The sequence below is a fragment of the Heptranchias perlo genome, chromosome 4 (genome assembly GCF_035084215.1).
Source record: "Heptranchias perlo isolate sHepPer1 chromosome 4, sHepPer1.hap1, whole genome shotgun sequence".
NCBI lineage: Eukaryota > Metazoa > Chordata > Chondrichthyes > Hexanchiformes > Hexanchidae > Heptranchias > Heptranchias perlo.
Window position 1 is genome coordinate 26,522,384 of NC_090328.1, and position 27,580 is coordinate 26,549,963.

Consider the following 27,580-nt stretch of genomic DNA (forward strand, 5'->3'; position numbering starts at 1 on the left):
TTTCTCTAGTAAACTAGCTAAATCAGTAACATTCTGCTGAGGCAAAAATAGTGATCTCTTGCTGGTCAATAAGAAACTGAGGTTCCAGTTAGACATAAGCCTGTAACAGAAGTGAGACTGGTTAGCTTAAGGACAATTAAGTTGTAAGTTAAATTTGGCTTAGAATTTCATTACTACAAGGAGTAGTAGAAAATAGATGATCTTACTGAGAAACTATGCTGTTCACTTGATATTTCATGTAAAATAAATCACCATTGGATTATAATCGTCCCTCCCTTTGGTAGGGTGTCTTAGTCCACTTTCCAAAGATCATAATATTCCTGTAAACAAAGGTGTTATCCTCAGCTTACACTTATTTAACTAGCAGGTGGGACAGGGCCACTTGAACATGGACTATAAGAATTACTTATGGCAGTGACTCTGACTGCAAGGGACTATCAACTGCACTTAAAATTTGTAACAATTATATAACTTGCTTATGGCTTTTACAGAACAATGGCCTGTTGTGTAATTAAATCCATAGCACCAGTAAAAAAATTCCAAAATGGATTTAATAAGTTATCCTACATGCCTGAAGCTGTGCCCATTTTGCAGATGTTGAACTCACACCAGTATATTCCTTGAATCTTAAAATTTGAAGTTCCAACTTATTTAACCATTAGGCACAGCATGTTTTTAAAAACCTACAGGCAGCAAAGATTTTTAATATGACCCTTATTTAAAAAGGGTAGTAGGCAGAAGGCTGGAAATTATAGACCAGTTAGCCTAACATCTGTGGTGGGTAAAATTTTGGAGTCTATTAAGGAAACAGGAGCAGAACATTTGGGTAAACATAACAGGACAAAGTCAGCATAGCTTTACAAAGGGGCAGTCATGTCTGACAAATTTGCTTGAGTTCTTTGAGGACATAACGTACCGGGTGGATAAAGGGGAACCAGTGGACGTAGTGTATTTAGACTTCCAGAAGGCATTCAACAAGGTGCCACATAAAAGATTATTGCTCAAGATAAAGAATCACTGGATTGGGGGTAATATTCTGGCATAGGTGGAGGATTGGTTATCTAACAGGAAGCAGAGATTTGGGATAAATGGTTCATTCTCGGACTGGTAGCCAGTGGTGTTCCGCAGGGGTCGGTGCTGGCTCCCCAACTCTTTACAATCTATATTAACGATTTGGAGGAGGGGACCGAATGTAACATCAAAGTTTGCAGATGATACAAAGATGGGAGGGAAAGTAGAGTGTGAGGAGGACATAAAAAACCTACAAGGGGATATAGACAGGTTGGGTGAGTGGGTAGAGATTTGGCAGATGCAATACAATATTGGAAAATGTGAGGTTATGCACTTTGGCAGGAAAAATCAGAGAGCAAGTTATTATCTTAATGGCAAGAAACTGGAAAGTACTGCAGTACAAAGGGATCTGGGGGTCCTAGTGCAAGAAAATCAAAAAGTTAGTATGCAGGTGATCAAGAAGGCCAACGGAATGTTGGCTTTTATTGCTAGGGGGATAGAATATAAAAATAGGGAGGTATTGCTGCAGTTATATAAGGTATTGGTGAGACCGCACCTGGAATACTGGATACAGTTTTGGTCTCCATACTTAAGAAAAGACATGCTCTCGAGGCAGTACAAAGAAGGTTCATTTGGTTAATCCCGGGGATGAGGGGGCGGACATATGAGGAGAGGTTGAGTAGATTGGGACTCTACTCATTGGAGTTCAGAAGAATGAGAGGCGATCTTATTGAAACATAAGATTGTGAAGGGGCTTGATCGGGTGGATATGGTAAGGATGTTCCCAAGGATGGGTGAAACTAGAACGAGGGGGCATAATCTTAGAATAAGGGGCTGCTCCTTCAAAACTGAGATGAGGAGAAACTTCTTCACTCAGAGGGTAGTAGGTCTGTGGAATTTGCTGCCCCAGGAAGCTGTGGAAGCTACATCATTAAATAAATTTAAAACAGAAATAGACAGTTTCCTAGAAGTAAAGGGAATTAGGGGTTACGGGGAGCGGGCAGGAAATTGGACAAGAATTTAGATTTGAGGTTAGGATCAGATCAGCCATGATCTTATTGAATGGCGGAGCAGGCTCGAGGGGCTGATTGGCCTACTCCTCCTATTTCTTATGTTCTTATGACACACTGCCATAAAAATGCATTAAAAGAAGCATAATACAGAGCAGGTCTGTGAGGATATAAGTTCAATTTAAAGACAAAAAATTACTTTCCTGCTGTACCTAAAAATCTGGTTGCAATATGGAAACCCCCCAGAACAGGTGCAAATGGAGGATACATGCATTTGAGAGGAGTGATGCCATTGGTGGGCAGAGATTCATTTGGACAGGCATAAAAGATTGGGGAGACTTGAGTATTATAGTTATGCACCTAACCCACCTACACTCAAAATGCTACAATCTTATAAGCCATGTAATTGGTTTTAACCCAAATTGTGTTTCTGGGCCCAAATGCAGAGGAAACCAGGCCACTAATGAGTTTAACTGCAACCCATTGTGAGCAATGCTACAGCAGATTGGCTAGGATACATTGTTTCACATGCCAACTCAAGCTAAATCCTGATTGATTATCATAGTCTGTTACAGCACAGAAGGAAGCCATTTGGCCCATCATACCCATGCCAGTGCTTTCAAAGAGCTATCCAAATAGTCCCACACTCTTGCTCTTTCCCCATAGCCCTGTAATTTTTTTCCCCTCAGTATTTATCCAATTCCCTTTTGAAAGTTATTATTGAATCTGCTTCCACCACCCTTTCAGGCAGTGCATTCCAGATCATAACGTGTTTTGCAAATGTTTCCTCATGTCGCCTATGGCTTTTTTGCCAATCACAAATCTGTGTCCTCTGGTTACCAACCCTTCTGCCACTGGAAACAGTTTTTCCTTATTTACCCTATCAAAACCATTCATGATTTTGAACACCGCTATCAAATCTCCCCTTAGCCTTCTCTGTTCTAAGGAGAAAAATCACAGCTTCTCCAGTCTCGCCACATAACTGAAATCCCTCATCCCTGGCACCACTTTAGTAAATCTCTTCTGCACCCTCTCGAAGGCCTTGACATTCTTCCTAAAGTGTGGTGCCCAGAATTGGACACAATGCTCCAGCTGAGGCCTAACCAGTGCTTCATAAAGGTTTAGCCTAACATCCTTGCTTTTGTACTCTATGCCTCTATTAATAAAGCCCAGGAACCCATAAGCTTTCTTAACAGCCTTCTCAACTTGTCCTGTCGTCTTCAAAGATTTGTATACGTACACCCCCAGGTCCTACTGTTCCTGCACTCCGTTTAAAATTCTACCATTTAGTTTATATTGCCTCTCCTTATTCTTCCTACCAAAATGTATCACTTCACACTTCTCTGCGTTAAACTTCATCTGCCATGTGTTTGACCATTTCACCCGTCTGTCTATGTCCTCCTGAAGTCTGTTACTATCCTCCACATTATTTACTACCTTTCTGAGTTTCGTGTCATTCGCAAACTTTGAAATTATACCCTGCAAAACCAAGTCCAGGTCATTCATATATATCAGAAAGAGCACTGATCCTAATACCGAACCCTGGGGAACATCACTGCATACTTCCCTCCAGTCTGAAAAACAACTGTTCACCACTACTCTCTGCTTTTTGTCCCCTAGCCAATTTTGTATCCATGCTGCCACTGTCCCTTTAATCCCGTGGACTTTAATTTTGCTTAAAAGTCTATTATGTGGTACTTTATCAAATACCTTTTGAAAGTCCATATACACATCAACCACATTACTCTCATCAACCCTCTCTATTACTTCATCAAAGAACTCAAATCAAGTTAGTCAAACATGATTTTCCTTTAATAAATCCATGCTGCCTTTCATTTATTAGCCCATACTTTTCCAAGTGCCAATTAATTTTGTCCCGGATATCGTTTCTAAATGCTTCCCCATCACCGATGTTAGGCTAACTGGCCTGTAGTTGCCGGGTTTATCCTTACACCCATTTTTGATCAATGGTGTAACGTTTGCAATTCTCCAGTCCTCTGGCAACACCCCGATATCTAAGGAAGATTGGAAGATTGTGGCCAGAGCCTCCGCAATTTCCACCCTTACTTCCCTCAGTAACCTAGGATGCATCCCATCTGGACCGGGTGACTTTTCTACTTTGTGTACTGCCAACCTTTTAAGTACCTCCTCTTTATCGATTTTTGTCCTTTCCTATATCGCTACTACCTCTTCCTTTGCTGCTACATTGCAAGCATTCTCTTCTCTAATGAAGACTAATGCAAAGTATTCATGTAGTACCTCAGCCATACCCTCTGCCTCCATAAGAAGATCTCTTTTTTTTGTCCCTAATCAGTCCCATCCTTCCTTTGACTACCCTTTTACGATCTATATGTTTATAAAAAACTTCGGAGTTCCCTTTTATGTTAGTCGCTAATCTATTCTCATACTCTTTCTATGCCCCTAATTCCCTTTTTCAGATCTCCTCATGACTTTCTGTGTTCAGCCTGGTTCTCTACTGTATTATGAACCTTACATTTATCGTAAGCCTCCTTTTTCTGTTTCATTTTATTCTCTATATCTTTAGTTATTCAGGGAGCTCTAGCTTTGGATGTCCTTCCTTTCCCCCTTGTAGGAATGTGTCTCCTATGTATCTGAACCATCTCTTCCTTGAAAGCTTTACGTTGTTCAATTACTGTTTTGCCTATCAATTTTTGATTCCAATCCACCAGGGCAAGATCCCTTTTTAACTCACTGAAACAAGTCCTCTTCCAGTTAAGTTTTTATGCTGGATTGTCCCTTTTCCATGGCTATTCTAAACCTAATGATATTATGATCACTGTACCCCAAATGTACCCCACTGAAACATGCTCCATTTGCCCCATTTCATTCCCCAGAACTAGATCCAGCACTGCTTCCTCATTGGGCTGAAAACATACTGATCAAGGAAGTTCTCTTGTACACATTTCAGGAATTCCTCCCCCTCTTTGCCCTTTACACTGTTACTATCCCAGTCTATATTGGGATAATTGACGTCCCCCTTTATCACTATTGTATAGTTCTTTCATCTTTCTGTAATTTGCCTGCAAATTTGCTTCTCTATCCCTTTCCCACTATTTGGTGGCCTATAGTATACACCCAGTAGCGTAATAGCTCCTCTATTGTTTCTTAATTCCAACCAAATAAATTCTATCTTTGACCCCTGAACTACATCATCCCTTTCCAGTGCTATAATAGTTTTGTTGATCAACGCTGCCACCCCTCTCCTTTCTTTCTTTCCCTATCTCTCCTGAATACCTTGTAGCCAGGAATATTAAGTACCCAATCCTCCCCTTCTTTACGCCAGATCTCTGATATTGCCATTATATCATAGTCCCATGTGGCAACTTGAGCCTGCAGCTCACCAACCTTGTTTACCACACTACATGTATTTACGCACATGCACTTCAAATTGATCTTAGACTGCCTCGCATTTGCCCCATATTTGAACCCTCCTATTTCTGAGCTATTCTTTACTCTAGTGCTAATTGTCTCTCCTAGTCTCCTTGTTTCTCCTTTCTAATGTTTCATCCTGGTGCCCAACCCCCTGCCAAATTAGTTTTATCCCTCCCCCATAGCACTAGTTAATCTCCCTGTGAGGACATTGGTCCCAGCTTTGTTGAGGTGCAAACCATCTAGCTTGTACATGTCCCTTCTGCCCCAGAACTGGTCCCAATGCCCCAGGAATCTGAAGCCCTCCCTCCTGCACCATTGCTCCAGCCATGCATTAACCTGTCTTATCCTACTATTCCTATACTCACTAGCGCGTGGCACTGGGAGTAATCCAAAGATTACTGCCTTTTGAGGTCCTGCTTTTTAACTTCCTCCCTAGCTCCTGAAATTCTGACTGCAGGACCTCGACTCTTTTCTTTCCAATGTCATTGGTTCCCACATGGACCACGACTTCTGGCTGGTCTCCTCACCCCCTCAAAATGTTCTGCACCCTCTCAGTGATGTCCTTTACCCTGGCACCAGGGAGGCAACACACCATTCAGGATTCACGTCGGTGGTTGCAGAAATGCCTGTCTAACCCTCTGACTATCGAATCCCCTATAACAACTGTATTTCTTGTGCCCCCCTGTGCAGCCAGGTCTCCCGCAGTGCTGTGGATTTGCTCCTGACTGCACTCCCCATGGTGTCAACACCCTCACTGGTATTCAACACTGAATACAATTTGTGAGTGCCACACTCCCAGGGGATTCCTGCACTGCCTGCCTGTTCCTTCTAGTCTGCCTGGTGGTCACTCCACCCTCTCCTCCTGAACTCTCCATAACTGCAGGGTGACGGCCTCCTGAAACGAGCAATCCACGATTCTCTCAGCTTCCCGTATGCACTGTAGTGATGCCAGCCGCCCCTCAAGCTCAGAAAGTCTGAACTCGAGCTCGAGCAGTTGGCGGCACTTCCTGCACATGATGTGTATGCGACGGGCCCCAGCTGTCCTGCCGTGTTAGCTAACAGTTATTTAAAACAGTTTGCTTATCTAGAACTAGGGGGCAGAGTCTCAGGATAAAGGGTCGGACATTTAGGACTGAGATGAGGAGGAATGTCTTCACTCAGAGGGTTGTGAATCTTTGGAATTCTCTACCCCAGAGGGCTGTGGATGCTCAGTCGTTGAATATAATCAAGACCGAAATCGATAGATTTTTGGACTCTAAGGGAATCCAGGGATATGGGGGTCGGGCAGGAAAGTGGAGTTGAGGTTGAAGATCAGCCATGATCTGATTGAATGGCGGAGCAGGCTCGAGGGGCCGTATGGCCTACTCCTGCTCCTCTTTCTTATATTTCTTATGTCCTTATGCTTTAAGGCTATGAAACTGTTTAGCTAACACTAAAACACCAGGGCCCCGATATTACCAGGGAGGCGGGTTGGCAGCGGAGGGGCGACTGGGCGCGTGGGTAACCCGCCCAGTGAAATCCGTCCATTCCCCACGCGATCGCGGGTAAATTGAAGCGACTTAACGTGGCTTCCGGGTTTCCCATTGGAAACCTGCGCAGTGGGCAGACTGCACACCCGCATCACAGGCTGTCAGCTGGAGGAGCCCTCTTTAAAGGGGCAGTCCTCCAATGACTGATCCTGCAGCAAACGACACAGGACCATGGAGCAGCCCAGAGGAAAGGCTGCCCCCAGGTTTAATGATGCTTCACTCCAGGTCTTACTGGATGGGGTGAGGAGGAGGAGGGATGTCTTTTACCCGGTGGACAGGAGGAAGTGGCCTTCCTCTGCCACCAAGAAGGCCTGGCTTGAGGTGGCCGAGGAGGACAGCAGCAGCAGCAACGTCTCCCGCACCTGGATCCAGTGCAGGAAGCGCTTCAATGACCTAACTAGGTCAGCCAAAGTGAGCACACTTACTGATTCTCCTACATTCCGTCTTCCACATCACCGCCCCCACCCCCCACCCCCCAACTCATTCTGCACTGCCAACACTACTCTATCATATTACTCCTCACACCCAATCAAGGCTCATCCTCAACTTACCTGCACTTCCTCACCTCCCCAGTACTCATCCACCCACTACCACTCAGCCCAATCCTCATACAATGTCATGGCTCTGTCTCATACTCACCCTCTGATGCATCTCTTTCACGGTCAGCCTCACCCAAACCAATGCATTCAGTGGTTGGCCACGTCACCATCCCTCACTCACGCCTCTCTACTTTCTCCCCTTATAGGAGAAGAGAGCACAGAATGCACGGGAAAGGGTGAAGACCAGAGGGGAGCCGCAACATCAGGTCATCCTCACGGGCATGGAGCAGGAGGCTCTTGAATTGAGCCGCACCCTCGAGTGCCTGTTCGTCAGGGATGCCGAGACTGCCCCCGACAAATGGCTGGTGACAGAACTTCAACATTCAGCACTCAGAATAGCAAATGATGTTAACATGCCTTGCCATCTTCAGCACCTCAACATCTGTCATCATGCTTAATATTGCTTTCTGTTCTCTTACAGGGCCTTCAGCGACCGCCGTGACGGCAGAGGGCGGTTCCTCAGAGGACCTGCCGGCCTCTGAGGGTGTACCGTCACATCTGAGCGAGCCATCCACCAGCGCAGATACTCACACCTCGGTGGGTCCCCATCCTCAGTTAGTTGGGGTTGCACATGGTGAGTCACCACACACATGTGAGCATGAGCAGACACTGGTGGCAGGGGCAGCTGTGGAGAGTCTGTGTCGGTGGGATCACTCTTCTCCAGGCTCTGCTCAGCTGGACACAGATGCTGAACCCTGGGGGCCATCCTTTAAAAGGAGAATGATCGAGGGGCAGCAGCACATTTGAGAGGTGCTGGAACAGGTGCCACGCGCACTCTCCACAATCGTGCAGAGGATGGAGGAGTCCAACTCCTGCATGAGTCGAATGGTGGCACAGGTACAGGAGGGGATCTCCGAAATACTGTCACAGGGCATCTCTGAGATAGTATCGCAGGTAAGTGCGGGAGTGTCTGCGATGGAGGGAAGGCTAGCCTCCATCGAGCTTCAAGCACGGCTCAACAATGAGTCAATTGAGGCCCTGACAACGGCCGTTCGGACTCAGGGTGAGCAACTTTCTGCCGCCTTAAACAGGCAGGCAGATACAGTAGCACTGGCCTTACAAGGCTTCACACATGACCTCCAAACTGTCGTCCAGCAGGGTGGTAGGAGTGGTGTGGACCTGGCCCAGAAGAGGGATGATGGCGAAAGGGGACATGGAAGTGGGGACGCCACTCAAAGCGTTCCTCCGTCTCACCCATTGCCCCCCTCTCAACCAATACCCGCAATGCTGCCTCCTCTCCAGGTGGTCGAGTCTACCCCTGCACAGGTGCAGGTGGAGCAGTCTTTGGAGGGGCCCTCACGGGCACCGAAACCCAGAGGGCGTAGGCCTAAAGCATCTAATCGGTCAGGGCATGAACAAGAGCAACCTGCCACTACCTCTGCTGCAGCCACAGGGGAAGCACCACGTAGGAGTAGTCGGAAGCGTAAGGCAAAGGTTTTGCAAGCACAGAGGGGATGGACAAGGTTGTTTGACCGTTTGTCATGCTTTTTATTTATATTTGATTTTTGTTAATAGCACATTAAATATTATATTGTCACCAGTACTGCCACGTATTGGCCATTCTTGACTGGCTTGTGTAATAAGTCCCTTTCATGAGGTTCACCATGAACACCCACACTTGATGCCACCCATTGGATCACCCTACTGTGGGTGTATGTGTAGTTGCACGACTATTTTGTGCAGGTGCCTGTGGCGCAGCACTGTGTTGTGGAGTTCCACGTGGCGGAGGTGGACGACGTGGACGGCGTGCCTGGCGAGGCTGGTGATGTTGCTCGTCCTCGGATGAAGTGATGAATGCAGCCATGGCGCCCCTCCCATCCTGACGGTGTGAGTTTGAGGGGGTCTGCAAAGTAGGTAAATGTGTTTGCACAGCATAGTTTAGGGTATAAAGTAATAATTTTGAATGGAAAGACAAAGGTGTTGCAGCCATAACTTTGTCTGAAGTGACAGAGTGCCCTGCTGCAATAAATGAGGTTTTCCCCTCAACTGTCAAATAATCCTTTGCATCTCCCACTGGCTGCTGGCTGAAACACGTCTGCTCCAACAGGGAGTGTTTCCCACAGCATGGGAAACATGCTGACGATCCTTCAAAATTGCACCCCTGCCAAAATCTCCTGTCAATGAGGTCTATCAAGTACCTCAAATAGTATAAGTGTGTAAATTATCATCCCGCTGGCTTTAATTGCCGGTGGGAGTCTCGCATGCGGGAGCTGCGCGCACACCCAAATGCGTCACTGGGGAACCCGGAAGTCAGTGGGTTGTGAATGGTGATATATAAATGCAAGTTCTTTTTATATCATTTATCCACATGTGTATTACCGCCACTGGGTCCACTCCTATTCCCTTTAATATCCCTTCTATTCTTTCCTCAATATGTAGTGCCCTAGCTCCAGGTAGACAACTCATCATTCTATAGGTATTGTTCTGATGACACCCAGGACTATCCAACTTCCTGTGCTAGAAGTCCCCTACTACTACAAATTCCCTGTGACTATACTGACTGCGACTTTGTCCAAGCTATCGTCTCTGGATTTTAGCTACCTTTTCTTCTATGACCTTTCTGCATTGCTGGACAGTGCCTGGTATCTGTTCGTTAGGTAGCTTTACATTCATAGAATCATAGAAAGGTTACAGCATGGGAGGAGGCCATTCGGCCCATCAAGTCTGTGCCAGCTCTATGCAAGAGCAATCCAGCTAGTCCCATTCCCCCGCCCTTTCCCCGTAGCCCTGCAAGTTTTTTCCCTTTCAAGTACTTATCCAGTTCCCTTTTGAAAGCCACGATTGAATCTGCCTCCACCAGTGCATTCCAGATCATAACCACTCGCTGCCTAAAAATGTTTTTCCTCATGTCACCTTTGGTTCTTTTGCCAATCACCTTAAATCTATGCGCTCTGGTTCTTGACCCTTCTGCCAATGGGAACAATTTCTCTCTATCTATTCTGTCTAGACCCTTCATGATTTTAAATACCTCTACCAAATCTCCTCTCAACCTTCTCTGTTCCAAGGAAAACAATCCCAGCTTCTCCAGTCTATCCACGTAACTAAAGTCCCTCATCCCTGGAATCTTTCTAGTAAATCTCTTCTGCACACTCTCTAAGGCCTTCACATCTTTCCTAAAGTGTGTTATCCAGAACTGGACACAATACTCCAGTTGTGGTCGAACCACTGTTTTATGAAGGTTCGTCATGACTTCCTTGCTTTTGTACTCTATGCCTCTACTTATGAAGCTCAATATCCTGTATGCTTTTTTAACAGCTTTCTCAACCTGCCCTGCCACTTTCAATGATTTGTGCACATATACCCCCCAGATCTCTCTGTTCCTGTACCCCTTTTAGAATTGTGCCCTCTAGTTTATATTGCCTCTCCTCATTCTTCCTACAGAAATGTATCACTTCTCATTTTCCACGTCTGCCACGTGTCCGCCCATTTCACCAGCCTGTTTATATCCTCTTGAAGTCTATCACTATCCTCCTCACTGTTCACTACACTTCCAAGTTTTGTATCATCTGCAAATTTTGAAATTGTGCCCTGTACACCCAAGTCCAAGTCATTAATTTATATCAAGAAAAGCAGTGGTCCTAGCACCGACCCCTGGGGAACACCACTGTACACCTCCCTCCAGTCTGAAAAACAACCGTTCACCACTACTCTCTGTTTCCTGTCACCTAGCCAATTCTGTATCCATGCTGCTACTGCCCCTTTATTCCATGGGCTTCAATCTTGATGACAAACCTATTATGTGGCACTTTATCAAGTGCCTTTTGAAAGTCCATATACACCACATCAACTGCATTGCCCTCATCTACCCTCTCTGTTACCTCATCAAAAAACTCTATCAAGTTGGTTAAACATAATTTGCCTTTAACAAATCTGTGCTGGCTTTCCCTAATCAATCCACACTTGTTCAAGTGACTGCTAATTCTGTCCCGGATTATCGTTTCTAAAAGTTTCTCCACCACCGAGGTTGAACTGACTGGCCTGTAGTTGCTGGGTTTATTCTTACATTCTTTCTTATGTTTCTTGCTTTTTTTAACAACTTAACTCCATCCAGTATTCTTACTTCCTTGGTTTCCATCCACATTGGTCTCCATTTCATGGCAACCCTGACTTACTTGTACCAAGCTCCAGCTCCAATCCTTGATGATTCCCTTCTGAAATCTAATGTTAACTCAGGCATTTCACTGACTCATAATGAATCACTTACTGATCGATAATCACCTCATTTTTGTCTGCATTTGTAAATTCTTGTACCTTTCTCTTTAAAGACATAAGCTGTTCCGTATCGATCAATAGACATCTCTGTCCATCTGGTTTATTCATATATTAACATTTCACAGCAAACATATCTCATGACCTCCATCTAAAATATACTTCACTCAGCTCCTTCCCTTTTAATCTTTCTTCTCTCTTTACCCCCTTTCGATTTAATTTCTCTTGTGTGCACTTTATTTCTTTTAATTCTCCAATTTGCCTCTTTTAATTTTACTTCTGTAATACTTTGCATAAAGGACTTCCCTCTAAATTTAATTCTCCCTTTTTGATTTTACTTCTCTCTGGTGCCCTCTTTTGTTACATTTTTTTTCAACCTCTCTTGGGTGCTTCTTTTTAATTTTAGCTTCCTTTGGGTACTCCTTTTTCATTTTTACTATCCTCAGGTGCTCTATTTTAATTTCGGTTTGTCCCAGTGGACCCTTTAACTTTTGCTTCTGGCAGGTGCTCCCTTTCAATTTAACTTTTATCAACTGCTTCCCTCTGACTTTTGACTTCTCTTTCGAGTTCACTTTTTAAATTTGCTTCTGTTTCTGCTGCCCCTTTAAAAGTTCTTTAGGTTGGAGACTCCTTTTTAGTTACTTCACTCCCACTTTATTTAACCTGATATTGCTGAAGTTTCATACTGGTCCTGAGGCTTTAACAGTGCATCTGCCCCAGGCGAAGTTCTGTATAATTTAGTTTAATGTTGCAGATTTTTTTTCTTTCTAGTTTAAAAAAAATGAATTCTCAGGATGTGGGTGTCACTGACAAGGCTGGTGTTTATTGCCATCCTTTGCCCTGTGGGTGGTGGTGGGCGTTCTTCTTGAACTGAGTGGCTTGGTAGGCTTTTTCAGAGGGTAGTTAACTATGCTGGTATGGGACTGGAGTCACATATAGGCCAGACCAGCTTCTTTCTCTAAAGGACATTAGTGAACCAGTTGGGTTTTTTCAACAATCTGACAGCTTTATGGCTTTTTTTTAACGATAAAGTTTTGTGTTTTTATTTCAAGATATATTTTAAACGGAATTCAAATTCTTAAATATACCATGGTGGGATTATGAATTTAGGTTCAGACTGGATTAGTAGTCCAGGCCTCTAGATTACTAGTCCAGTAATATAACCACTACACTACTCCACCACTAGCTCCTGATAGAGTCTATCACTTATCTTTACTTCTTTGCACTGGGCTGTCAGGCCTTGGCATTCATAGAATCATAGAATAATTGATTCCAATCAGCCCAGTCTGCCTCAATGTTTTTATTTGAGATGGCAGGAACTTCCTTAGAAGTAACTACATCGGTTGACCAGACGTGACGAGTCCACCATGTGCAATTTTAACCAATTTGCACTGGGTTTCTGAATCCAAATCGTCAATGTAAACTAAGAACAGTAAGGGTCCCAGCACCAATCCCTGTGACACTCCACTCAGTACTTTCTTCCCTCCCTCACATCATTCCCGAAAAACTATATGCTGTTTCATTTCCTTTAGCTATTTTATCTACATCTAAGTTTTACCTGAATTCCCTCTGCTTTCAGTTTCAGTACCAGCCATTCATGAGGACCCTTACCAAAGAGTTTCTCAAAATCTAAGTGCACCACATTATACGTTTCTCACTGTCCACTTGAGAAATCACTTCCTCAGTAAAGTTGAGGAGGTTGGTCAGGTAGCATCTTTTCCTTCTGAAGTCGGTTTACTGTTATTTATTAGGTTATTCTTATAATTGCTTCTATTATGTTATCAATTTTGATGTAAAGTCAAAGAATGTGGATACATGTGAGGTTATCCACTTTGGTTGTAAAAACAGAAAGACAGATTATTATCTGAATGGTGATAGATTGGGAAAAGGGGAGGTGCAATGAGACCTGGGTGTCCTTGTACACCAGTCGCTGAAAGCAAGCATTCAGGTGCAGCAAGCAGTTAGGAAAGCAAATGGTACGTTGGCGTTCATTGCAAGAGGATTTGAGTACAGGAACAGGGATGTCTTACTGCAGTTACACAGGGCCTTGGTGAGACCACATCTGGAGTATTGTGTGCAGTTTTGGTCTCCTTTTCTGAGGATGTCCTTGCCATGGAGGGAGTGCAACGAAGGTTTACCAGACTGATTCCTGGGATGGCAGGACTGACGTATGAGGAGAGATTGGGTCGACTAGGCCTATATTCACTAGAGTTTAGAAGAATGAGAGGTGATCTCATCGAAACATATAAAATTCTAACAGGACTAGACAGACTAGATGCAGGGAGGATGTTCCCGATGGCTGGGGAGTCCAGAACCAGGGGTCACAGTCTCAGGATACGGGGTATGCCATTTAGAACCGAGATGAGGAGAAATTTCTTCACTCAGAGGATGGTGAACCTGTGGAATTCTCTACCACAGAAGGCAGTGGAGGCCAAGTCATTAAATATATTCAAGAAGGATCATTTTGAATGGCGGAGCATACCCGAAGGGCCGAATGGCCTACTCTTGCTCCTATTTTCTATGATTTTCTATGATTCTATGAATCCATGTTATGATTATATTTATCCTTTCCTTTCGAATATGGATACATTTGCCTGCTTCCAATCAAAACGGTCTCCAGCTTTGGCACTGGCCTAGAAACATAATGTATGGCTTTTGATGTGGAAAGAACATGTCCTATTCACAGATATCTTAAAAACATAATCACTTTTAAGAAAGCACTTGCCTTTTTGGGAAAGTGAAAAATGGAATTGAATCACCTTCCAGTAAGTGCAGAAAAAAAATCCAAATTTCACCTACGCCAAAGGAGGAATATTTATAGTGTGCCACAGAAGACAGCAGGCACACAGACCTTATGGAATATGAAAATAGTGGCACATCTTCTGCCAGACTTGCATGACTGCTCCCAAAATTGAATGACCGTCAACTACAACATTGACCAGAGATTATTATCTTTTAATGTGGTTTAAACAATGGCGTGTCTCCCTCTTTCAAAGCTACATCTTAATTCTTACTCATCTTGCACAATTCCAGTCGATGAAAGTTGGCTGGCTGGAAGGTGTCTGTGTTGCCACGTAATATGTTTCTGGTTCTCAGGTTCAGAGCTGGTGTTTTCAGCCAATATGGAATCTCAATTAACTCCATTGGTTTTTCTGGTTTGTTCCAATCAGAATTTGAGGCGGCAGATTTAAAAGAACCGGGCAGCAGCAGGGAATGAGAGGTCTGAAGGGTGAAAATAAAAAAGTGTACTGGGTGAAGCGCTTTAGCAGTTCGAGAACAAGTAAGCGGTGAAAGAATGGCTTTCCGAACAAAACGGGTACGGTTACTAATAGCGGTTCAGTAGCTTTATTAGAAATTTTAGAGTAGCTTTCTACGAATACGAAATGCAGTTCATATTTCTTTAATTAGTTTAGTTTGTGTCAATTGCAGGTGGCACTTTATCAAAACACTTTGCTTTTTGGGCGTAGCGAATTGTTAACTCTCTAGTAGAGTGTGAAACTTTACCTATCGTTTCGTTTGTTCCCGGCGAGGACATAATAATTTCTGTGGCTCGCTGGTTATTTGTGTTTTATACTAGCTGCCATGTTCACCACTCCTAATAACCGGATTCATTCACTTCAGGGCTATATATTAGTCAAAATAGCGTGAGCCTTTTACGCAATCTACCTTGATCGCTACCAATGATAACATGTTAATTGGCTGAGGAATGCTTTGTCAATAAGGCGGACTACCTCGTTTCCACTATTTGGATCTCCAACGGAGTTGGACTCTTTCCTCACTGCTTACTTTATTTTTTTAAGCAACGGTTCTGCCTGCACGCAAGACTTTGTCTTCTCTAGCTTTTGTATCAAAATTTTCAGGCCCACGTTTGACATGTTAGTTTGTGTATCTAGTGCTCAATGTTAATTTACACGTACACCTTTTTGTGTTTCTTTCTCTCCCCATCCAGAATATTTTTTTTCAGTTACAAGCAGAAGGACCTAACGTTTTAGATTCTCCCTTGCTTTTATAATTTGTGTTCCAAAGTTAGGAACAGTATTCACATTAACAACGACTTAGCCCAAGTATCCTCTGAACTATTAAGAGCATTCCAGTTCTTGACCGACTATTTGAGTGGTTGCACTTTTGGCAATGAGTTAAGTATTTAGCATTGCTTTAGAATTAGGAGTGTTTGACTCTATAGGAATCAAAAGCAAAAGTGGATGGAGGGACTTTCTCAGGATGGAAATATTAAACAAAAGAACAGCCTGTACTTCTTTCAGATCCTTCTCCCCATACCCTTAACCCCCCTTTTCTCAGAAAAAGGTACCCAATTGTACCTGAAGCCACTAATTGCCTTTGCCTCTGCTTCAGTAGCCTTCTCGAGTAACTCATCCACAACTTTTGTCACTTCTTGGTGAAGGATAATCCTGACCATTCTAACTAACTTTTAACATATGTTCCCTTTTGATATTTGAATCCATTGCTATAGTAAATCATTTGCCTGGATCAACTTTCAATTCCTTTTTTTAATCATTAAAGAAACTCACTGCTTTCCCCCTGCTCCCATCATTAAAGATAAAAATGGGATTGTGTGGGGAAAAGTCAACAGGCCTGGGTGGTGTACATCCCAGAATATTGACTTGGATGGTGGGGCCACAAACCTTTTTTACAAACATCTTGTGCATACTGCTGGTGGGGGATGGGTGGGTAAGTTTTTCATCCCTGTTTAAGAAAGGAATAAGACAAGAAATGATAAACTAGTTATATCCACATTAGTGAATACTTGGTAAAACATAAGCAAGTAGATTTTGTAAAGATCAGGTTGTGTTCAACTGATTGAACTTGGTTCAGTGTTCAAGTCCTACTCTAGAATTTGAGTATGTAATCTAGGCTGACACTTCAGTGCAGCACTGGGAAGTACTGCATTGTTGGTGCTGTCTTTTGGATGAAACACAACCAAGGTCCCATTAGTGATTGTTAAATTGGCTGTAAAAGCTTCCCTAGCACTACTTGAAGCAGAGCAGTAAGTTTTCCCAATGACCTAGTTGATATTTATCCATTAACCAATATCACCAAAACAAATTAACTGGTTGTCACCCCATTACTGTTGATGGGACCTTGTGTACAAATTGGCTCTCTATATTTACTTAAATAAGTGACTTCACTTTGAATGAAGTCCATTTTACCTGGAATCACTTGTTCCCCTCTATACTCCCTCTAGGGCAATAATACTTTTGCATTAGTTAATCATGACTGTACAAAGACCCCAGACAGGATCTGCAACATTAAAACCTTATTCTTTCTGCTAATGCAACCTGGTGTCTTGTATATGCTTTAAAAACCAATGCCAGCTTTTATAGGTCCACTATACCATAAACTTATTAGTGAGCTGCATTTCGTCTCTACAACTTGATCTAGACAAATGTAAAATATTACCTGCTGCCTATTGACTTGCACTACCTAAATGTTTAGTTCCCCTGACTCCAATGTTGATATCTCTGCAAACGTGTGATTTTGCTGACTATACTCTTGTCCAAGCCAATATTTAAATAGCAAGGCTCTAAGACTGAACTTTAGGTTACTCTAACTTCTTTCCAATTTGAGCAGCTACTATTTGACTATTGATCAGTAGTCAAATAGTAGCTGCTCAAATCTGATGGCAGGTATGCATCTGAAATGTTGTAACCTGTTTTTATAGATGCAGACTAGGTATGTACTTCCAGCATTTTCTATTTTTATTACTACTGCCTTCCCTTTATTAAACCAGCACTTTCTTTTCATCCTCCTGTTGTTCATTATCTTGATTGCTTTCCAATGTGGCATCCTGAATCAAAGAATACAATAATGATACCCTTGTCAGTAATATTAAACAAGATCCATTTTGCCCCTGCCCTTCAAATCAACCTGCTTCATACTTTATCAAGCATTTGAGACCTAGCAAGCACATTCTTGGAAAAGTATAACTTGTAAGACTTTCCATGCAGCAGATATTAGTGATTGTGTCCTGGTATATTGATAAATATTCTACCTTGACTCAAAATAAACAGGTTGTGCCATAAAGATCTAATTTCTTGCATCAATTTTGAATCCTATCTGAAAACTTCAGTAGTCTTATTTGTGCACCATTGGCTGCATACATGAAACTCAATAGATGAGGGGCAAAAAAAAAAACCCTCCTAAACTTAATGTTTGTCCCAGACCTTACTGGGAAGCTTTTCCTTATGCCCTCTTGTTCACTTACTTGTACTAAATAATAGGAATACTTCACTTAACAGTATGTGGATATAAAGGTTTACATTAGGTCTTGTATTTACTGAGTGTACAAAATAACTTGCATTTATATAGTGCTTTTTAATGTAGTAAAACATCCCAAGGTGCTTCACGGGTGTGTAATCAGTCAAAACAAATTGATATGGAGACATTAGGACAAGTGACTAAAAGTTTGGTCCAAGTGGTATGTTTTAAATCATGGTGTGATAGTAACTTGTAGATCAAAAAAACTGGTTAAACTAGTGATTTGCATAGAGTGAAAGCCACTGCTGTGGGTCTTGGGTGTGTTGGATATAAGAGTTGTGCTGGGAGAACAATACTGCATGAGTTTGTGTCAGACTTGTTTTTTCCCCATTATCTACATGTTGAAACTTTACCATTTAAATGGCTCCTGTTTTCTAGTCAGCCATAGCAGCTCACAGTAACAGCAGTATTTTTCCTCTAGGCTACCCAAGCTGGTGCTGCAGATGTCCAACCAAAAAATAGTCGACCAACGACTGGCTTGGAATGTAGAATTGCTTTGGTGGATATCAAAAACAAGCCATGTGGAACTAAGTTGGCTCTGAAAAAGGTGAATCTGATTTAATTAAATACACAATTCACACTTTAATTCCTAACTGGGGGAACTAAACATCTGTTCCCCTTTCCCCTGTGCAACTTGAGTTCTTCTAGATTTGGTATAATGTTTTAAACCAATTATAGCCTAGCAAGACTATTTTAAGCCAACCCAAAACACACACAATTAATCTTTTAGTATCTAGTTTATTAACTTGGGTGTTTCTTGGCTACTTCATTAGCTTGACAAGTACATTTGTACTAAAATTGCAAATTTGACCTGTTAGTTCTGCTTTGATTGCATTCTAAAATCTCCATCTGAAAATGTTTTTATGTTTGAGGGGAAAAAATAACTTTCTATATTAATCTTTAAATCTTGATGGACTACTGTTTTTAGTGCGAGCAGGTGAAGTCATGCTTGTAAATAGAACTTGCAATTATAGTTTTTTTTTGTCCTTGATGTTCCAAGTGCTGTCACTTGTGTAAGTAAACATGGCAGCCAATTTGTTTGCTAGGTCTGAGTAACCTGTTTTAGTGGCCAGGACACTGGGAGAATTCTCATTTGAAGTAGCACCACCATAGGATCTTTTGCATCCACCTGAGCAGGCAGATGATATCTTGGTTTAATGTCTCCCACAAGACAGCACTCCCATGGTGCTTCCACTAAAAGATCATCTTTGATTATGATCCCAATCCATAGTGGGGCTTGCACCCACAACCCCCTGGATCAGGTGAGAATGCATCAACTAAGCCAAGTCATGGAGAGGGAATCAGAATGCAGGCATAGTTGATGTGCCTATTCAGTTGGCAAAAAAGTAAATATAACTGATATATCCTCATGGATATTGTGGGCTTGTGAACAGCTGTATTGCGACTTTAGTTACAGACAAAGTGGCCATTTCTCTAGTTTTGAGGAACCTGGAAGAGTCTTCAACAGTAGAGAATGCTTTACCGCTAGCTTACCCTAAGGTATGAACTAACTGCAGCTGGTGTTCTTGAATAATTATTGTCTCTTGTAACCATATTAGTTGAGCTGGGTTATTTGGTTAGGGTGGATACAAGAATTTTTTTTTTGTTGTAGGAACAAACTGTGATTGCTGCAAAGACAGAAAAAATTGTGGCCCCAAAAATAGAGCGAATGAAGATGTGCAAACAACCAGAAGTTCTACCACCAAAAGAACACTCCTCTGAAGATGTAGTAAAGGTTTGGATTTCATAAGAGGATCTATTAAAAGCAGTATATATGCTTTAAACGTTAGACTTTGCTTGGTAATGTGCAATCTGGTTTATGCAACATGGAATTCATAATTGAAATGAATTCCTGACAACTGCAGCTGAGAATATTTTGAACTGCAAATTTTTGGCAATTGCTGGGGCTTTCAGGTTAAATAGTAACTTGAGATTCTGTTTCAACTAGTAGGAAAATTCAATATTAGAGCTCTTAAAATAGAGTATCCTCTACCCCCTGGGACTTTGTTTGTGATCTAGTTTTAATAAGCTGGAAATAGGACACTTTCCTACAGTGTACAGAATTCCAGAACAGGGAGAGATTCAAAATGAAAAACTTAAATAATCCTTGGACTATTTCTTTAGCAAAAATCAACAAAATTATCAGTGTAGGTGGTTGAACAGTTTCAAAAGTAAAATAGACTAGTTTTTGCTTATGAAGGGATACATAGCTCTTAAAATCTTGAGGATAACTAGGCAAGCTAGATGGACCCATAGTCTTCTGCTCGAAATTAATTATTCAATCTCTAACTCAAAATAGTTTTCTCTTCAAACCTAAAGTTTCTTTTTTTTAAAAAAAATCTAAATTTCTTGTATTGAGGTAATGAAACAAATAAAATTTAATGGTAAATAAGGTATTTTAGATGGTCATTTTCCCTGAAGGGAATGATTACTCTTGTTACTCCAAACTTTTTTTTTGCTTTACTGATTCATGTTACATTGCTGACAATAAGCTGAAAGTATTGGGCTGACCTTCAGAAATAATAGTAGCAAAGGAATTTATATTCCTATATGTATATTGGCTTTATACTGAGCCATTTATTCCATGAAGAGCAAATATTTGAAATGTGGATCACAAGAAGCAATTAAATATCATTGGACATACTAAATTTAATTGTTTTGTGAATACAAATTTTGAGTAGCATTTTTTTCAGTAAGATGGCTTATGATGTACAATTTGAAATGAAGACCACTTTGAAGATGCTTAACTTGGACTCATCATACCTAGACTGTCTATTCTAATTTGGGTTAACTCATTGTATCTATTGTAGCAGGTACCACCATCCCCAATGGAAATTTCAGTATGCATGTCTGAAGAGTTATGTGAAGCCTTCTCAGATGAAATCCTGCCTGTTGAAGATGTTGATATAAATGATGGCAACAATCCAATACTGTGTAGTGAATATGTTAAAGATGTCTACAAATATTTGAGACAACTTGAGGTCAGATTTCCTTCACTCTGCTTTAACTAGCTCCTGCAGTGTATTACCAAACCAGGGTGGTAGAATGCAATATTCTACAATAACTTGGAGTCCCTGTCCCTAAAAGAAGTTGCTAAAATTTGCTCTCCCTCCCCAAACATCTGTCAAATAAACTGGAAATCAAACAAAATGAAGAGTACCTGGAGAAATCAAATAGGAAGGGTAACTCCTACTAAATGATGGCCAACAGTACTTTAGAAAAGGTAGATCTTGTCTGTCTACCTTTTTTGCAGAAGATCCAATTAACTTTATGTACTTTGACTTCCAAAATGTCTAGGATGAAGGACTGCTGAGCCACCTTCATAAGCAAAGCAAAATGGGTATTTTGGACAAGGTGTGGACTAGTAATCAGTTAAAGGAAGTAGAGAGTAGTCAATGGGACTGGGAGATAGTGGTGTCCCAAGGATACCTGCTGTGCCTCCTCCCTTTCTTGCTGCCACCCCCCTCTCCCTCAATAAATGCACTAGAATTTAGACTTGTGCAATGTAGACTAATTTGAAGATCACTCCAAACATTGGGAGAAGAGATTGGCTTTGGAGCTGGGTGATGAGAAGGAAGTAGGGGCTTCAGGAGGATGCCAAGATCTTGGAGCCCAGGGTTTGCACTTGGATTGAACAGTAGCAACTGGATTTTAATATGGACAAATGCAAGGTTCTACATATTGAGTAAAAATATTAGGTACATCTAATCCATGGGTGGGAAAAGAATTTGCCAAGGAAAAGTTCTGTAGTGTCTGACAAAAGCAATAATAAGCAAATGAGATGCTGACTTTTTTTTGCCAAATTGATTGTCTAGATCCTGAGGGTACATGATTCCTTGGTCAGGTTGAACTAGAGTGCCATGTACAGCTCTGGTTGTTGTAACATGAGCACATCCGAGCCCTAGAGGCAGATCAAACCTTATTAGATTCCTCATTTTAGGAGTTTTGTAGGCTTGTGCTAATGTAGAGCAATGAAGCTGATTCCCAATGTCAACCACTATGAAATATGCCTTGAAGGTACTTTTTTTATTAAGTCCAAAACCATAGTCTGATGCAGCAAGGTGTAAAGGCACTGAGGATTGTAAAGGCAAATTTAGGACAGATGGCAAGTATTTGTTTTGTAAACAGCTGGAATAGGTTGCCAGGTAGTGTGGTGAAATACTTTCATTTGTATAGTGCCTTTCACAACCTCAAGCCATCCCAAAATATAACTATAATCTTTCAAAGTTCTCTACATTCAGGAACTGTCCCTCTAGATTGGAAAATTGCACATGTCACTCTCCTTTTTAGAAAGGAGGGGGAAACCAGGGAATTATAGACCAGTTAGCCTAACATCTGTTGTGGGGAAAATGCTGGAGTCTATAATTAAGGATAGGGTGACTGAACACCTCGCATTTTCAGTTAATCAGAGAGCCGGCATGGATTTGTGAAAGGTAGGTCGTGCCTGACAAACCTGATTGAATTTTTTGAAGAGGTGGCTAAAGTAGTGGACAGGGGAATGTCAATGGATGTTATTATATGGACTTCCAGAAGGCATTTGATAAGGTCCCACATAAGAGACTGTTAGCTAAGATAGAAGCCCATGGAATCGAGGGAAAAGTATGGACTTGGTTAGGAAATTGGCTGAGCGAAAGGCGACAGAGTAGGGATAATGGGTAAGTACTCACATTGGCAGGATGTGACTAGTGCGGTCCTGCAGGGATCTGTCTTGGGGCCTCAATTATTCACTTTATTAATGACTTAGATGAAGGCATAGAAAGTCTCATATCTAAGTTTGCCAATGACAAAGATTGGTGGCATTGTAAGCAGTGTAGATGAAAACATAAAATTACAAAGGGATATTGATAGATTAGGTGAATGGGCAAAACTGAGGCAGATGGAATTCAATGTAGACAAATGTGAGGTCATCCACTTTAGATCAAAAAAGGATAGAACAGGGTACTTTCTAAATGGTAAAAAGTTTAAAAAACAGTGGCTGCCCAAAGGGACTTAGGGTTTCAGGTACATAGATCATTGAAGTGTCATGAACAAGTGCAGAAAATAATCAAGGCTAATGGAATGCTGGCCTTTATATCTAGAGGACAAGGGGGCAGATGTTATGCTGCAGCTATACAAAACCCTGGTTAGACCGCACCTGGAGTACTGTGAGCAGTTCTGGGCACTGCACCTTCGGAAGGACATATTTGCCAAGGAGGGAGTGCAGTGTAGGTTTACTAGAATGATACTCAGACTTCAAGGGTTAAGTTACAAGGAGAGATTACACAAATTGGGGTTGTATTCTCTAGAGTTTAGAAGGTTAAGGGGTGATCTGATCAAAGCTTATAAGATATTAAGGGGAACAGATAGGGTGGATAGAGAGAAACTATTTCTGCTGGTTGGGGATTTTAGGAGTAGGGGCACAGTCTAAAAATTAGAGCCAGACCTTTCAGGAGTGAGATTAGAAAACATTTCTACACACAAAGGGTGGTCGAAGTTTGGAACTCTTCTGCAAACAGCAATTGATACTAACTCAGTTGCTAAATTTAAATGAGATAGATAGCTTTTTGGCAACCAAAGGTATTAAGGGATATGGGCCAAAGGCAGATACATGGAGCCAGATCACAGATCAGCTGTGATCTTATCAAATGGTGGAGCAGGCACGAGGGGCTGAATGGCCTACTTCTGTTCCTATGTTCCAAAGTGCTTTACAAACCAATGAGGTGTAGTCACTTATGTAGGAAACACGGCAGCCAATTTGTGCACAGCAAGGACCCACAAACAGCAATGTGATCTGTTTTAATGTTTGAGGGATAAATATTGGCCAGGACAGCAGGGAAAATGCCCCTGCTCTTCAAAATAGTGCCATGGAATCTTTTACATCCACCTGAGGGCAGCTGGGGCCTCAGTTAACATCTCATCTGAAAGATAGCACCTCTTGACAGTGCAGCATTCGTTCAGTACTGCACTGGAGTGTCAGCCTAGATTTTGTGCTCCCTGGAGTGACCATCTGACTCAAGTGTGTGTGTTGCCACTGAGCCACAGCTGAGGGCAGGACTTTGGCCACTATCAGACATTCTAATGTGGATAGGGTTGATTTTCTGGAGATGAGATCAAATGAACTGAAGGAAGGCCCATTTGTATTATTAGTAGCTTCCAAGCAGCCTGAAAGCAAACCTGCCTACTTGGTTGAGAAAATTGATTACTCTGAGGCAGCTAAAAGGTAGACATGCTACAAATTTAGTCCACTCCTGCTGACTCAATTTTACCCCCACCCCAATGCAACAGGTTGTCATGTTGAGCAGAAGATGATTAATGATCTGGTATAGGACCTTGCTATTGAAAAGGAATGTGCATAGAGGGATAGAAAATATTAGATGATTTTTTTTAGTCAATACCACACTGAATGTTTCATCTGGTCTTCTCTAGCCAGCTTATGCCCAAGAATTTGGGCAGTATCATTGTGAAATTCCAGTCTTTCTAAAAATTGTGCTGTGACTAACCTTGATACAGAATTGTTAAAATCTTGTTTGTACTGAAGACCTTGGTTTGCAGATGTTCATAGCAGCATGTAAAATACTGACTACTTCATGCTACCACAACAAGTGTGTATTTTATTTCTGAATACAGAGAGAGCAGGCAGTGAGACCAAACTACTTGGTGGGACAAGAGATAACTGGAGCCATGCGAGCTATCCTAATAGACTGGCTTGTGCAGGTTCAGATAAAATTCAGGCTACTCCCAGAAACCATGTACTTGACGGTGTCTATCTTAGACCGATTTCTTCAGGTAAGAATTTTAAAGGGGGAAGCTGAACCTTTGCCTTTATTTGCCACTATATAAACTGCCTACTCCCAACCACACTGATCCATGGAAAAACACCTTTTTGAAAGATGTTGGCTCTTTAGTCTGTTCCATTGCCTTTTTAGATCACCAAAAACAAATGACAGTACTCTAACTGTATTCAGTAACTTGCTTTGTGTACAACTCCTTCACAGCTGTAATGTAAATATTCCATTTAACAAATAATTTTACAATAATTAGTCAAATTGAAGACTGCCTTTAAATACTAGCTTAATGCTTCAGTAATGCAGCCCAGTGGTTCTTAGATAAAGTAAGTCTTAACCCTACTCAATTGTAATCCTGACAGAAAAATTCAGAACAGGTAAATGAGGCTCTGCTAAATATCTGCTGTGACATGGGCATTGTAATTCAGCACAACTGTGACTACTATTCTTCCTTAGGATAACCCAGTAACCAAGAAGAATCTACAACTTGTTGGTGTAGCAGCAATGTTTGTCGCTTCCAAATATGAAGAAGTCTATCCTCCAGAAATTGGCGACTTTGTCATCATCACTGACGATGCTTACTCTAGTGCTCAAATACGTCAAATGGAGAGGTGTATTTTGAAGAAACTTAACTTTTCTCTTGGCAAACCACTTCCGCTGCACTTTCTCAGAAGAGCATCAAAAGTTGCAGAAGTAAGCTTCCATTCTTGCATTCAACAAAGAACAGCATTGTTGCCCTTTTGTCTTCAGTGCACAGTATAGCCAAAATAACCTGTAATATGGAAAATAATCCAATGCTTAATTTCAGAAGTGACTTTTCTACTTGAGATTTATTTTCTCTAAACAAAGACTAAAGAAGCTGGGATTGTTCTCCTTGGAACAGAGCAGGTTGAGTAGAGATTTGACAGAGGTATTAAATCATGAATGTCTAGACAGAGAAATTGTTCCCATTGGCTGAAGGGTCAAGGACCAGAGGGCAGAGATTTAAAGTGATTGGCAAAAGAACCAAAGGTGACATGAGGGGAAAACTTTTACACAGTGAGTGGTTAGGATCTGGACTGCACTACCAGAGTGGGTGGTGGAGGAAAATTCAATCATCCCTTTTCAAAAGGGAATTGGATAAGTTCTCAGTAACAAAAAAAAATTTGCAGGGCTATGGGGAAAGGGCAGGGGAGTGGCTAGCTAGATTGCTCTTGCGTAGAGCCACTCTGACTCGATGGGCTAAATGGCCTCCTTCTGTGCTGTAACCTTTCTATGATTCTATAACCAATCCAATGCCTGTATAAACCTGTCATTGCTGATTTTTGGTAAGTGAAATTGAAGTTTGATTCAAACTTCTCCTAGCTCTTGTATGCCTTAACTTAGCTAGTCACTACATAATAGAATTGTTTTTTTAAAAAATCAACTAATACCAAGCTTGGCTTTGATCACATTGCTTTGTTTGTTCCATCAATTCTATAATGAAATTAATTCCTTCTTTGAAGTGCTATTGGGTGGTCTTTGATCTTTTGTAACTAGTCACTATATATATAGCATCTGAAAATACTGCGAATTTTAAAATCCATTTTCAAACTCTATTTATATTAGCCTTTTCAGCTGTTTTTGTCTTTTTTTAAAGGTCTCATTTAGGATAAATGTAAGCATTAATCTTGTTTGTTCAGGCTAGCACTGAGCAACATGCTCTCGCCAAGTACCTGATGGAACTGACGCTGGGGGATTATGAGATGGTGCATTATCCCCCTTCCCTGATTGCTGCAGCTGGCTTCCACCTTGCTCAAAAACTCTTTAATTGCCATGAATGGGTGAGTATATTTTCTTAGCTTCAAACTAGAATTATTGACATTAACTGATGTACAGTGAAAATGTGTGTTTTTTCAGACTCCCCTCTTGCAGTATTACCTGGCCTATAGAGAGGATGAACTACTTCCAGTTATGCAACACATGGCTAAGAATGTTGTGCAGGTCAATAACTGCTTCATAAAGCATATGGTGAGTTTTAATTCAGGTCAGTGTAGTTTTTGGCCATAATCCTTAATCAAATGAAGACTTGAGATCTTCCTCAATTTGGAACACCACAGGCTACATCTAGATTATGTACCTGAAATGCAGAAAGATATATTTATGGTGAGATGCCCCAATAAATCTCCCTAGCAGGCATACAAGTCTGTTCCAGAAACTGGCAAAAATACAACTAATTTACTGCACCATGACATAACTTTTTATACAAGTCTTGCTCCAGATGGTCAAAGGTGTGTGCAAAAAGTACTTGTGACCTACAGCTGGAAATTTACAAGCACATGGCAACCTATAAACTGCCCTTTCCAAACAGCAAACACTACTTTTTCCATAAAGTACCTGAGTGGAGACAGGCCAGGTTAGCAGCTAAACATAACTACACTCCAGTTACCCTAGGCTACCTGGGAGCAACACCAAGGCAATTAGTTAGTGTATGTATGACTGTCGTGACACTGTTAAACATAGTTCTTCCAGATAATACATCATAGCATATGGTTTGCTAAAGTTTTTTATTTGCTTAACTTTTTTTGTTCTCTTATGCAGACTGTTAAGAATAAGTATGCTAGAAGCAGCCAGATGAGGATCAGCACCATCTTACAGCTGGCCTCTATCCTGATTTTCAATTTGTCAAAACCACTTATGTCTTCTAAACAACTTCAACAGATTCAATATCTTTAAAAAGCAGTATGTTGTCTGTACCATTACTGGCACTGTTTTTAAATTATAGCTTGTATTTTTTAATCTCTTACCTAATCTTTTATTTGCAATCAATA

At 41.6% G+C, this 27,580-nt stretch overlaps 1 protein-coding gene across 3 annotated transcripts; it reads left to right on the forward strand.

Moving 5' to 3' along the window:
• Positions 1-14,983: 14,983 nt before the first annotated feature.
• On the forward strand, positions 14,984-27,580 carry LOC137320447 (G2/mitotic-specific cyclin-B1-like). Of its 3 annotated transcripts, none has more exons than XM_067982141.1 (9): positions 14,984-15,067; positions 18,449-18,574; positions 19,640-19,762; positions 20,838-21,008; positions 24,634-24,792; positions 25,248-25,484; positions 26,453-26,593; positions 26,670-26,780; positions 27,351-27,580. In XM_067982141.1, the coding sequence occupies exons 1-9, from the start codon at positions 15,047-15,049 to the stop codon at positions 27,483-27,485; spliced, it is 1,224 nt and encodes a 407-aa protein (XP_067838242.1). In that variant the 5' UTR covers positions 14,984-15,046; the 3' UTR covers positions 27,486-27,580. The 3 variants fall into 3 exon arrangements, with proteins under 3 accessions (XP_067838242.1, XP_067838243.1, XP_067838244.1); XM_067982142.1 differs by having other exon boundaries at positions 20,841-21,008; XM_067982143.1 differs by lacking the exon at positions 20,838-21,008.